Here is a 15,496-nt window from a genome sequence, read left to right on the forward strand (position 1 = left end):
CCAATGGAATATGTCTTTCGAAGTCGGTTTTCTATAAACATTAATCTTTTGAAGTTAAACTATCTTTCGATGACACTTTTCAATAGAAAATTGTCATTTGAGATAGAAATATGTTTTTCGTGGTCACTTTTCGAACTGAATCTTCTAGGGAAATTTGTCTTTCGATAGAAATTTAACATTCGAAGACACGTTTCTATAGAAATTTGTCTTAAATAGTTATTGTTTAATAGAAAATTATCTTTCGAAATCATTTTTAATAGAAATTTGTTGTTCGAAGAGATGTTTCCATAAATATTTGTCTTTCGAAGATGCTATTCTACATCATCCTCTTCTAAACTCACTTTTTAATAGAAATTTGTAAATCAAATTTCTTTTCTGTTAAAATTTGTTTTTCGAAATCAATTTTATATGAAAAATTTAGTTTCGAAGTCACTTTTATATATAAAGCTGTGCTTCGAAGTTGTTATCTAATGGAATATGTCTTTCGAAGTCGTTTTTCTATAAACATTTATCTTTTGAAGTTAAACTATCTTTCGATGTCACTTTTCAATAGAAAATTGTCATTCGAAGTCACTTTTCTATAGAAATATGTTTTTCGAAGTCACTTTTCTATAGAAATCTAACTTTTGAGGACTATTCCTTGGATTTTTTGGAACATTTTTCTAAAAGTTTATCATTCGAAATCACTTTTCAGAAGAAATTTGTCTTTCGAAGTCACTTTTCTAAATCAATTTTCCATTGAAATTTGTCTATAGAAGTCACTTTTCAATAGTTCAGACATACTCTTCTATAGAAATTTATCTTTCGATAGCACTTTTCTTTAAAAGTTTTTCTTTCGAAGTCATTGATTGATTTCGAAATCACTTCTCTATAAAAATATATCACTCGCCCACACTTCTCTTCTTTATTCCAGAGAAAGACAAAAATTTCTCCTTTTTCCTTTTACCATTTGTTTTTGTTATTTAAATTTCTTATGAATATCATTTTATATCTATTCACTCACCATTCAAACACGTGTATTTGTCCAGAAATTGATTACGAAACGTTTCGACTCTCTTTGATATCACATCGATTTTGGGTGCTTCGATGGCCGAGAACATGGCAGCGCCGAGAACTAAAAATAATATATAACCGCCGCAAAGAAATAAAAAACGACATTTGCCATTTTTATTGTTTGCCGTTGCTGTTGTTGTCGAATTCTTCGTACTAATGGGAAATGCTCCTAAAATCATGCTATAAATTCAAAACAAGAGGGAGGGAGAGAGAGAGAGAGAGAGACATGAATGAAATAAAGGAAACAACATATTTTAATCATTTATAATCATTTAGATGTATGAGTGTATGTAGGCATTGTATTAGTGGGCGTCAAATGTTCGCTTGGAAATGAAAAAACTTGAATGTTTGTGTATGTGTTGGCAATTTTAAAATGATATTTCTTTTGTTTGGTTTGTATGTGAATAGATGAATGCGTATGTTTGTTCTTATAAATTTTGTATTGTTGCTTTTTTGCTGTGCATTGTATTATTGTTAAAACATTTGTTAGTAACTTTTATTTAACTTTCGTTTTCTTTCAAATCATTTATGTTGTTTGTTTTTGTCATATATACTACAATGACTTAATGACGTCAAATTATTTTAAATTATAAAATGTAGATGTGAGAGAGTATTCATGTGCAATGAAAGAAAGAAGAGTTGTACTGTGGTTATTCTTTCTGGTTTAATTTCAGACAAACTAACTAACTCACTAACTAACTAACTAACTAATTAACTAATTAACTTACTAACTAACTAACTAACTAACTAACTAACTAACTAACTAACTAACGAACTAACTATTTATCTATCTATCTATCTATCTATCTATCTATCTATCTATCTATCTATCTATCTATCTATCTATCTATCTATCTATCTATCTATCTATCTATCTATCTATCTATCTATCTATCTATCTATCTATCTATCTATCTATCTATCTATCTATCTATCTATCTATCTATCTATCTATCTATCTATCTATCTATCTATCTATCTATCTATCTATCTATCTATCTATCTATCTATCTATCTATCTAACTAACTGACTAATCGACAGTAAAACTGTTTATCCAATTCGATGTGGTGAGGCTACATGCATATATGATGGCTCCACAGTGTCCTACCTATTGATACTGAAATCTGGCTATGCCCTCACGGGAAACCAGTATAGAAGTGTTTCTTCTAGTGCGATCATTGGTCGAAAAATTCCATGATGAGAACACTGTTATTAAAAACTTTTTCGAATCAGGATCCGCCTGAAAGCTTCAACTTTGTTTAAAGGATATTTTACATACTCTCAAGAAAGTGAGATGTCCCCAAAAATTTCATATAATAAGATGAATTTGACAAAAATTCTCTATAAAAAAAGAATTTATCGAAATAAAAGCGAGAGAAAAAGTGTTAAATTTTCCATTACAGTTTTTGTAACATTAACCACTTTGAATTGTATGAGTACTTTAAGGAATTACTGTCAAGATGTTCTCCTCAAATGTTCGGCATAAAAAACCTAATTGTAAGTTACTTATGCACAAACATTCAGTCGCTCATGTTCAGTTATGTTTCGTAACCGTAAGCTAAATGGGATTTGAAAATTTAAGTAGAACAATTGTGTTTCCCTATAAGTAATATGTACTAACATACACTGAGAGAAAAAAGACAAAGTAAATAATGTTTAAATATTGTTTAACTTAACTCAACATAAGTTTGAGGATTGTAAAACTAAAGTACATTTTTATTTAAAAGTTTGTAACATGAAACAGTTGACAAACAATTATTTTCAGTGTAAAATAAAAAACTTTCTATTACTTACTAGTTTACTAGAAATATGTCGTTTTTTTTTGTTTTACCTTCCACATAACAAACATACCAACTTTTTTGTTAACAAGAATTTCATCTTTAACTTTATTTTGTAAAATCCCACTGGGAAATGAAGTTACATTGTATAAAAGTAAGTACATAAATGTTAAAATACAATAACATACTATATCCCTGCAAATCTTCAATTCCTGGTATAAAATAAAAAACGAAGTTGTTAGATTTTTTTCATTGCTTTTGCTTCAATTAAATGTGGCATTTAGTTTTTCGTTGAGGGTTTTTTTTTTCATTCTTAAAAAATTAAATACAAAAAGTTGTAAGATTATTGTGAAAAGTAATGGTTTTTAATATTTTTTTATTGAGGTTTTAAAGAAATCTGCAAAAGAAACATAATTGAAATAATAAAATCTAGCCTAGTGTAATCAAATGAAAAGGACTTTACTAGCAGATTGACATAAATATTAATAGAAATTATTAAAAATAACTTTAAGACTTGAATTTCAACTTCGATTAATGTTTTTTGAACTTTAGTCTCTTTAATTATATTAACTTTTTGACTTTGACAACAGTCTGATAAAGATAATTCTAAGAAAGTTATGCTAAACACAACCAACAAATTGTGTTGTTTTGCGGGAAATAACATTGTTATATTGTATACACCAAAATTCTAGAAGTGCATATGTATATGAATATGCCGTAAAGATCTTTTAAATAAAATTTTCTTAGATTTCTTATCTTTATCTCTAACTGTTTCTTCTTTTGCTAAATCAATATTTTAAACATTTTCCTAAAAAAAAAAGAAAACATCTCACGCAGTTCATGGTCGAGTGTGCAGTAGCAGCATAAAAAAGTAATAGAATTTTTTATTCTGATCTAAAAATATGAAGAAAAACGTCAAATAGCCGGCAACAATATTTAACCTTTATTTGTTTTTGTTTGTATGTGTATAATAACAAAAATCTCTATGTATGTATAATTCCCAGCAGTTTAACAAGACGACAAAGTATCTCTTTTACATAGCAGATTTCCTTAAAATTTCAACTACTACAGTAGAATAGTCTATAGTCTCGACTATAGACTATTCTATTATCTCGACTATAGACTATTCTATAGTCTTGACTATAGACTATTCTACTAATAGTCTTGACTATAGACTATTCTATAGTCTAGACTATAGACTATTCTATAGTCTTGACTATAGACTATTCTATAGTCTTGACTATAGACTATTCTATAGTCTTGACTATAGACTATTCTATAGTCTTGACTATAGACTATTCAATAGTCTTGACTATAGACTATTCTATAGTCTTGACTATAGTCTATTCTATAGTCTTGACTATAGACTATTCTATAGTCTTGACTATAGACTATTCTATAGTCTTGACTATAGACTATTCTATAGTCTTGACTAGAGACTATTCAATAGTCTCAACTATAGACTATTCTATAGTCTCGACTATAAACTATTCTATAGTCTCGACGATAGACTATTCTATATTCTCGACTATAGACTATTCTATATTCTCGACTATAGACTATTCTATAGTCTCAACTATAGAGTATTCTATAGTCTCGACTATAGACTATTCTATAGTCTCGACTATAGACTATTCTATAGTCTCGACTATAGACTATTCTATAGTCTCGACTATAGACTATTCTATAGTCTCGACTATAGACTATTCTATAGTCTCGACTATAGACTATTCTATAGTCTCGACTATAGACTATTCTATAGTCTCGACTATAGACTATTCTATAGTCTCGACTGTAGACTATTCTATAGTCTCGACTATAGACTATTCTATAGTCTCGACTATAGACTATTCTATAGTCTCGACTATAGACTATTCTATAGTCTCGACTATAGACTATTCTATAGTCTCGACTATAGACTATTCTATAGTCTCGACTATAGACTATTCTATAGTCTCGACTATAGACTATTCTATAGTCTCGACTATAGACTATTCTATAGTCTTGACTATAGACTATTCTATAGTCTTGACTATAGACTATTTTAAAGTCTCGACCATAGACTATTCTATAGTCTCGACTATAGACTATTCTATAGTCTCGACTATAGACTATTCTATAGTCTCGACTATAGACTATTCTATATTCTCGACTATAGAATATTGTATATTCTCGACTATACACTCTTCTATAGTCTCGACTATAGACTATTCTATAGTCTCGACTATAGACTATTCTATAGTCTCGACTATAGACTATTCTATAGTCTCGACTATAGACTATTCTATAGTCTCGACTATAGACTATTCTTTAGTCTCGACTATAGACTATTTTATAGTCTCCACTATAAACTATTCTATAGTCTCAACTATAAACTATTCTATAGTCTCGACTATAAACTATTCTATAGTCTCGACTATAAACTATTCTATAGTCTCGGTTATAGACTATTCTATAGTCTCGATTATAGATTATACTATAGTCTTTTCCATAGAGTATACTATTTTTTCGTCTTAACTATACACTATTCTATAGTCTGAGACAGTTCTATAATCTGAACTATATATTGTTCTGTATTCAGGACTTTAAACTATTATATAGTCTATAGACTATTTATATAGCCAATATAAAGTCTACACACTTCAATCGGATGTAATTTACTATCTTACGAATACAGGCGATACACTTGAGAATACATGCAAGAAAAAGTTATGGGCATTTCTAGCATGACTCAGGGATTGGAACCTGAATTCTTATGGAATCCAGTTTTCCTCTTGAAGTCGGTCGCATAAGTAATCATATTCACTTCTTCCAAGGGTGTACGGTTAGTTTAGATTATAGAGATAGTTGCCACAAGAATTTAACTTATTTCAATCCATTATATTTCGATTGACCACACTGCAGTTATGTAACCATGTTTTATAAATATTGCCTACAAACATATTCGCTACGTCGTATAAATCTGTCCAGGAAAGCAGCCTTAATCTCGGACCCAGACATTAGAGTGCTTTTATAATATTCTTTATTATCTTTGTTGTGCAACTTCTGCAGATCTCATGTTGAATTGAATAAATATTTGACAATGCTCTATTAATACTTGCTTGCGATACATTCACCACAAACTGCAGGCAAATTTGTGGCTGCGAATGTATGCGTGGGCTACTTGGGTTTTAAGAAAAGGGTTGGCTGGTTGCATAAATGGTTGTGTTTTGTGTGTAACCTGTCAACCTCATTACCACAAACACACTTCCATACATACGTACAACATACCAAAGAAAAAAGAAAGGATTTTATTTATTTTTATTGGCCTTTTAAAGAAAATGGCTTGAACGCTTAAGAACAAGAGAAAAATAAAACAACAAAATTTTTGGTTAACATTTTTTATGGTTGTACTCAAATTAAGTTTTTTTATAACAATTTAGTAGAGTTATAAAATATTTAAAACGATGCTGCAATTACCTTAGTCTGATTGACTGGCGAAAGGAAGGAAAGGGAAAACATTTTATGTTGAAGTTTAAAAAGTGATAAAGCCAGACAAAACAAAGGAGTGAGCAAGAGAGTGAGATAGCGAGTTTTAAGAAACATGTAGAGATTGACACCTGTTTTAATATTTAATGAGGGTTATTATTATTGGGTTGGCCATAAACTGTCAACCTTGAATAACCTTGTGAATAAGATGAATACGAATATGAACGGACACCTTAAATGATTTTTTTTTGAATTATTTGACAGCAATATGTTATTTTTATGATTTTCTTGGTCGATTTTATTTAAAATAACATTTTATTCTATGTTCTTTAATAAAAGCAACATCTCAATCAGCATCTTTAGAAATATCGGAATGAAATGTTCTTTTATATTATATATTATATATTATAAATCGCAAAATATTGTAACCAAAGATTAGATTCTGAATATGCGTAAAACTCGAAAAAATATGTTGAATTTATCAAAAAGGCAAAACTGATGTCGTCAATAGGATTAACAAAAGAACAGGGATAAGGATCATGAATAGAACTACAAATAAACCTAAAAATAAGTCAAGGTATACGCAAAGAATAGCAATAGGAATAGAACTAGGAATAAGACTAGCAATAGGACTAGGAATTTGACTAAGAATAGGATTAAGAAAAGGACTAGAAATATGACTAGGAATAAGTCATAAGACTAGGAATAGAACTAGTATTAGGAACAACATTAAAGATAGGATTTAAAATAGGACTAGGAAAAATAATAGGAAAAGGACTAGAAATAGAAGTAGGAATAGCACTAGGACTACCAATAGTACTATTAATGGGACTAAAAAAAGAACTAGGAACAGGACTAGGGATAGAACTAGCATTAGAAAAAGAACTTGTATTAGGAACAGAATAAGGAATAGGATTATAAATAGGCATTGAACTAGAACAAGTAACAGTACTAGGAATTTGACAAAGAATAAAACTAAGAAAATGAATAGATCTAGTATTAGAAATAGGATTAGGGATGGGATTAGAAATAAGATTATGAATAGGACTAGGAATAGAACTAGGAATAGCACTAGGAATTGAACTAAAAATAGTACTAGGACTAGGAAAAGAACTAAGAATAGGACTCTGAATAGGAGCATGAACATAACTATAAGAAGGACTAGGAATAGGACTTGGAATAGAACTAGGAATAGGACCAGGAATAGGACTAGGAATAGGACTAAGAATAGGACTAAGAATATGACTAGGATTAGGAATAGGAGTAGGAATAGGATAAGAATAGGACTAGGAATATGACAAGGAATAAGACTCGGAATAGGACTGGGAATAGAAATAGGACTAAGAATAGGACTAGAAATATGACTAGGAATAGGACAAGGACTATGAATAGGAATAGTACAAGGAATATTACTACGAATAAGAATAGGACTAGGAATTTGAAAAGGACTAGGAATATGACTAGGAATAGGACTGGAAATAGGACTAGGAATATGACTAGGAATAGGACTAGGAATAGGACTAGGAATAGGAATAGGACTAAGACTAGGACTAGGAATAGGACTAGGAATAGGAATAGGACTAGGAATAGGACTAGGACTAGGAATAGGACTAGGAATAGGACTAGGAATAGGACTAGAAATAGGACTAGGAATAGGACTAGGAATAGGACTAGGAATAGGAATATGACTAGGAATAGGACTAGGAATAGGACTAGGAATAGGAATAGGAATAGGAATAGGACTAGGACTAGGACTAGGAATAGGAATAGGACTAGGAATAGGACTAGGAATAGGACTAGAAATAGTACTAGCAGTAGGAATAGGAATAGGACTACTACTAGGAATTGAAATAGGACTAGGAAAAGCAATAGAAATAAGGGTAGGACTAGGACAAGGAATAGTACAAGGAAATAGGACTAAAATTAATATTAGAAATATGACTTAGAAATCAGTAATAGGCTAATAAATAGAACTAGAATAGAAAGGGTCGGCGCTAAGTTCAAAACTAAAACTTGAAATATCAACATGATGCCATTACTTAAGGAAGTATAAGTAATTTTACTTCCCATATGCAACTTGGGCTGATTTCACCACTGACTTTTCACTGCCTGTTTTCGCTCCGCTATAAATCATTTTTTAAACCTTATTCTCAGTCATTCTAGGGATTGAATTTCATAACATTGAGAAAAACAAAGAATTTTTTAGTATACATGCATATTTTAATAACAAATTATTTCTTGTGACATATTTTTTTTTTTGTATAAACGTGCTGTCTTAAATTAATAAATACATACATATTGTAATTTTATAAAATAAATATATATGTATGTATGTATTTTAAAAGCACTATGTTGTACTATATATTGAATTTTTCTTTTTAAAGCAGTAAGTAAACACTACTGCAAAGTCAACATAATTTGCATAATATTATTTAGTGTAACATTTTTTTCTTTCTTTTAAAAAAATATACATACTGTGAAATGTAGAAAAAATATTATAATTTCATTGATGAAAAATAGCTGATATGAAAATTTAGTGTAGAGCGCGGAATACACTTATTAGATTTTCCTTTGCCTTTATAACACGCAGGGTTTTTTGTTGGCTTGAATGAGAAAAAGAAATAAATGGCACCTAAAGTTATCAGTTACCCGGTAGATCACTGCAATGTGGGCACAATTTAGAATTTGTTAATTCCCACGATTTAACGGGAGTTCTCACGATTTTTTATTTGAGCATATAAATATATAAATACATATGTAAGTGTTTGACTTGATATCACTTAATCTCTTTAGAACGTTTAGATAAGATCGATTTTTAGGTCACGATTAGTGATTTACAAAACTTATGAAAACTAAATGTCTAATGAATTTTGGGTTTTGATGACAACCTAGTTTCTGAAAGGAGAGTTGTCGCTATATGCACTCAAATAGACATCCTTTTTAGATATTAAGATTTTCTAAGAATAAAAAATTTACTAGACCTGGAAATAAGAATAGGACTAAAAATAGTACTAGGACTACAACTAAGATAGGAATATGACTAGGAATAGAACTAAGAACAGGACTAGGAATAGGATTAATAGTAGGACTGAAAACAGTACTAGGAGCAACGCTAAAAATAGGACTAGGAGTAGGACTACAACATAGAGTAGGACTATAATTGTAACCAAAAATTTGACTACAAAATAAGTAAAAATATGACCAGAACAGGACTTGGAATACGACTAAGTATATGACTATGGACAACGCTAAGAATAGTGCTAGGGGTAGAACTACAACTAATAGTAGGGACTAGGAATAGGACTAGGAATAGGATTAGGACTAGGAGTAGGACTAGGACTAGGAATAGGAATAGGATTAGGAATAGGATTAGGAATAGGACTATGAATAGGAATAGGAATAGGAATAGGACTAGGAATAGGACTAGGAATAGGATTAGGACCAGAAATAGGACTAATAATAGGATGAAGAATAGGACTAGGAATAGGACAAGAAATAAGACTAGGAAATGACTAGGAATATGTCCACGAATATGACTAGGAATAGGACTAGGAATAGAACTAGGAATATGACTAGGAAGATGACAAGGAATCTGACTGGGAATATGACTAGGAATAGGACTAGCAATAGAACTAGAAATAGAACTAGGAATAGGTATAGGACTAGGAATAGGACTATGAATAGGACTAGGAATAGGACTAAGAATAGGACTAAGAATAGGACTAGGAATTGGACTAGGAATTGGACTAGGAATTTGACTAGGAATAGGACTAGGAATAGGACTAGGAATAGGACTAGGAATAGGACTAGGAATAGGACTAGGAATAGGAATAGGACTAGGAGTAGGAATAGGCATAGGACTAGGAATAGGACTAGGACAAGGACAAGGACAAGGACAAGGACAAGGACAAGGACAAGGACAAGGACAAGGACAAGGACAAGGACAAGGACAAGGAATAGGAATAGGAATAGGAATAGAAATAGGAATAGGAATAGGACTAGGAATAGGACTAGGAATAGGACTAGGAATAGGACTAGGAATAAGACTAGGAATAGGATTGGAATAGGATTGGAATAGGACTAAGTATAGGAATACGAATAGGGTTAGGAATTAGAATAGGAATAGAAATTGGTGTAGGAATAGGAATGCGACTAAAAGTAGGATTATGACCAGGAGTAGGACATGGAATATGACTAGGATTAGGAGTAAAAGTGGGAGTAAGAATAGTACTAGGAAAAGTACTAAGAATTTGACTAGGAATGAAACTACAACTAAGAATATGATTAGGAATATGATTAGAAATATGATTAGGAATATGAACAGGAATAATAGCAGGAAAATGGCTATGGAACAGGGATAGAAACTGGACTAGGAATGAGACTAAGAGTAATACTATGACTAAGAATATGACAATGATTAGGTGTAAGAGTGGGAGTAAGAATAGTACTAGGAATAGTACTAGAAATTAGACTAGGAATATAACTACAACTAGGGATATGAAAAGGAATATGAATTAGAAATAAAAGCAGGAATATGGATAAGACTAAGAATATAATAGGGAATATGACAAGAAATAGGACTAGAAACAGCACCAGAAATAAAAATAGGAGCATAGCTAGGAACATGACTAGGAATTGGACTAAGAACAGGATCACAAATAGAAAAAAGAATAGTACTAGGAAGTTCCTAGTAGGAACAGCACTAAGAATAAGCCTAAGAATATGAGTAGGAATAGACGTAATCATATGATAAGGAAAAGGAGTAAGAATAAGAGAGTTGACACACTATACAGTAATATACTTTTCAGATGTTTGAGAAGATAACAGTTTCTTACTATACGACTAGGAACAATACAAGGAATAGCACTTATAGGATTAATACAGGAACAATACAAGGAATAGTACTAAGAATAGGAATATCACTAGGAATAGGACTAAGAACAAATCCTAATTCAAAATAAACTAGAAATTGAAAATAGAGCGGTATAAACTGAACTCTAATATATAGATGAGTCACTAGATACGTTAGTGATACTTGGTAGAAAAACGGGTTGCTCTCTGTTGGGAAACCATATATATTAAAAGTTATTTTTGAGAATCTCGATCGGTATTCCACACCATATACTTTATATTACCTTAAAAGTTGTTGTAAACTACATTTCTTTGTAATATCATCATTTGTAAACTACCATATGTTCTAATAAATGCCTATAACTAAAAACAAAAATAATGTAATAACCTACATTTTCATTCATCTTATTAATTTAATATTAAATTTATGAGAAAATTAACATCTCAAGAAATTACCGAGAAGTCATGTGATGCTAACTATTAATTTATAACAATACGACACGATGTAAAAGAACATTTTTACAATAAATCTATACGTTACATGCCATTTTGTTTTTGCTTTAAAGGTATTTTGTTTCCTTTTTTTGGTTTTGTTTTTAATATGAAATATTTAATTCCTTATTTATTATACATAATTGCGTGCAAAGTGCTTGGCAAAGCTTTTCAAAACAAATTACCTATAATTTCGGTTAAGGGTATATAAAGGTTAGTCTTTTAATTTGTAACAAAACAATTAAATAGCGTTGGTATGATAAACTATAATATATGTATATGTACACACATATATACATAAATATTGGACATTAATAAAATATTAATATTTGTTTTCTATTAGAACTTTAATATATGAAAATAAAAATTACTAAAGAAAATCTCAAAATGATTTATTGATCTACTACGTAAGTGAATTAAAACTAAATAATACTCGTATCAGATACAAAAAAAGATGGATCAGGATGTACAATCCACACTATTTAAACAACTGCAGCCAGTAGCCATATTTAAGATTCAACTAATCTTAAAGCACAATGGAGGCTTGTTTACAACGTCCAAGTAGAAACTTGTATCAGAATGGAATATTCAAATTATTATAGAATAAAATTCAATTTCCGTGTCTTCGGTGACTTTGTTCTATACTTTTACAAATAACATCGTAGAGGATCTGTATTACAAAAAGTTCGACCTATAGCTCTATTGGCGATATTCAATCATAGAGAGAGTTTCTTCATGAAAACGAAAGGAGAGGGAATGAAATGAAACGCTGGAACAAGTTATCTGCCATTGGCTTAGCTTTCATTGAAACTAGATCCAAATTCCACACACTTTCCAAGACCTTTCCCTTTGATATCAAATGTGTCCTCAGTCTTACCATGCAGGCTTTAACCTGGTATCGAATCAGGGAGCCTATAAAATTGACAACCGGTAGCCTATAGAACAGAGTTTTGCAAGATATTGTTCAAGTTATTTGAGGGGAAAGAGAATGTTGGTTAAAAAATTGATTCACGGTGAAATCTATATCTATAATCTAAATCAATAACAGTGATGTTGTTGAGACAACAGAAACCCTTAAGAGGAGTGAATGTGTCTGATAAATGACAAGGGAGCAGGTGTGTTCTATTTGTGTATGAACTTGTCTTTGGCATATCTAAGGGATTCGTATTTCGGTATTTTCGCTGGAGCCCATCCTATCTAGGTTTTTGTAAACGGATAAGATGTTTTGCATCTCGGAAGTTATACAACGGAGCAGCAATAGTCAGTGATTAAACAGCTCAAGTATTTAAACAATGTTCTTGAACGTAAACCGACGAAACTAGCTCATTTAGGTTTTGTTAAATTAACGCAGTGATATAAGGTCGTAATGGCTTTTGTCCAAATAGGTAAAGTTAGATTGTCGAGGCAGTCGACCAACTGACTTACTTGGATTCAAAATGTGCCAATATTTTACACTATTACAGACCCTACGAAGAAATCCTATCTATAGGACATTACATGTTCATGTTTAACATGGTATTAAACCACCCAGATGGACGAATGAACGATTCTAGCTATGTCCTGTCAGTATGGCTACTTATACACGAAGTCTCGTTCTGGAAAGCGCCATCAAACATTTCGATCGACGCTCATCAGGGAGATGCCATGTTGTTCCTGATGTCGAGTAGTAGTTTAGTGATAACCATTTGGTGTGAACAGAGCCATAAATTATATGCTAGATGAGGGATTTACAGCATGAAAGTGGGACACCTGGAAATGTTTTTTTATTTCCAGGATCATTAGAATGTCCCGGTACCCAGAGAAATTTTACGCGTAAATGGTTTGTCTTCTCGTCAAGATACAACCGACACTCGCGAATCAGTCTGGATATCGTATAGACACCAGACAGACATATAACGGCAGTTCAGCTGTCTGTAAAAGTTCGAATATTTTTGTTGTATATCCTACAGTATCTTAGTTTACGGCTCTTTTAATAGTTGAGATTTTAGTTTGCAAAACGCTGCAGTAGTTATTCAGCCTAAAATACACCGCTCTGTTAAAGAGAGGAATGAAGGCACCGCTACCAACACTCACGGAGGACTTGGATCCATTAGTATAAACGTTAAGTGTTACAGCTTAACTGATTGGACTACTGAGATTCAGAGAATTAAACGATCATTCGTTTTAATATTACAATCCTGCGTTCCTTATAAACTATTAATGATGTTTAAATGTATGTAGCACTAACCATATCCATGGAGGACTTGGATCCATCAGTATAGACGTCAAAATACTTGAACTTCTGCCAGGAATACTGATTGGACTACTCAGTTTGAACACTAAACGTTTATACTTTTCATAAATTACTTTCTAAGGATCTCTCTATGGAAAGTAACACATAGCAGACTTGAACGAATGATAGGTACATTTGTTCGGATCTGATGTTTATACACAACCTCATATTAATCATATTTTACATTCCTGCGTTCCTTATAAAGAATTTATGTTTATATGCATGTAGCACAACCCATACCTGTGGAGCATTTGGATTCATTAGTTTAGACGTCAAGTGTTGCACCCTAACGTAAATAATTTCAACTTCTGTCAGGAATACGGATTGGATTACTGAGTTTCTGAACATTGAACATTGACGTCAAGTGTTGCAGCCTAACGTAAATTACACAACATCCTCTCAGCCTAATTGATGTTTATATGTATGTAGCGCTTCACACTTCCCGGCAAGAATTGGATCCATCAGTATAGACGTCAAGACGTTGCACCCTAACGTTAATCTTTGTAGACTTATGTCAGGAATACTGATTGAATCTGATGTTTATATACAACTTCCTCTCAACCTAATCTCACATTCTTGCGTTCCATATAAATGATTTAAAGATGTTTATAAGCATGTAGCACTACTCACACCTGTTGAGGACTTGGATTCATCATTTAAATGTTACATCCTTACATAAATTATCAACTTTTGTCAGGGGCTACTGAGTTCTTGAATACTAAACACTAATTCTTTTTATAGATCACTTTATAAGGACCCGAATATGAACCTCGTATCAACCTAATCTTCAAAGATTAAATGACGTTTACAAGCATGTAGCGGAACTCCTAAAATCAAAGTTTGACTCCTAAAATTTATGTTAATCCAACCAACCAAAAAGTCATTACAGACCAAACGGTTTGGTTTTTTATATAAGAAAAAATACTAATAAAAACTATTCAACTTAAATTACAACCTTGTGGTATTATAGCGTGTGAAAAATCAAAGAAATAAAAAGTTCCAGCTGGCTTACTTTCCTAAAAGTATGCAAAGTTTTATTTATTTTTATTTTTGTAATTGGCAGCTGTTGGGTGAAAAAAAGTGCACGAATGTTAAAGAACGAATATGTAGGTAAAATGTAATTACATTTGCACGAACTACAAATACATATAAATATAATACATAATGTCAGAATGTGAGCTCTTTGTTTTAATGGAAATAATAAAATATTTAACAACTTACTTGTTACTTTAAAATGTTTTAAAATCTCCTGAGAATCCAATAAGAATGTTAATAAATTTAACAGTAAAAGCTTATGATGTTTACTTATGCGTATGTGTGTGTGTGGGTGGGTGTAAAACCTCTAAGTTTGTTGTTATTTAAACGTTTAAGTAAGAGATTATATTATTAATGCTTTAATTTTAATTAAATGGATTATTTATAAGATATTTTTTTGCTGGAACAAATTTAATTAGTAAAATTTATAACGGGCGTTTTAATTGTATTAAATATGAATTCGTTGTTATAATAAATCTCATCACAGGATGTTCTAAATTGAAATGAAATTTACACAGATTTTAGTAATTTTTTAGGCTAAATCAC

General features: G+C 31.3%; 1 protein-coding gene across 1 annotated transcript in view; it reads right to left on the reverse strand.

Annotated features, from left to right (window-relative positions):
* Nucleotides 1–15,294, reverse strand: part of LOC111679475 (potassium channel subfamily K member 1-like) — a 28,324-nt gene extending 13,030 nt beyond the window's left edge. Inside the window, exons 1-2 of the mRNA XM_023441051.2 lie at nucleotides 15,137–15,294; nucleotides 1,004–1,233 (exon numbers count right to left, since the gene is read on the reverse strand). Coding sequence (XP_023296819.2) covers nucleotides 1,004–1,232 — 229 coding nt within the window. The 5' untranslated portion in view covers nucleotide 1,233; nucleotides 15,137–15,294. The remainder of the gene's footprint in view (nucleotides 1–1,003; nucleotides 1,234–15,136) is intronic.
* Nucleotides 15,295–15,496: the final 202 nt, after the last annotated feature.

The sequence above is a fragment of the Lucilia cuprina genome, chromosome 3 (assembly GCF_022045245.1).
Source record: "Lucilia cuprina isolate Lc7/37 chromosome 3, ASM2204524v1, whole genome shotgun sequence".
In the NCBI taxonomy this organism is placed as follows: Eukaryota; Metazoa; Arthropoda; class Insecta; order Diptera; family Calliphoridae; genus Lucilia; species Lucilia cuprina.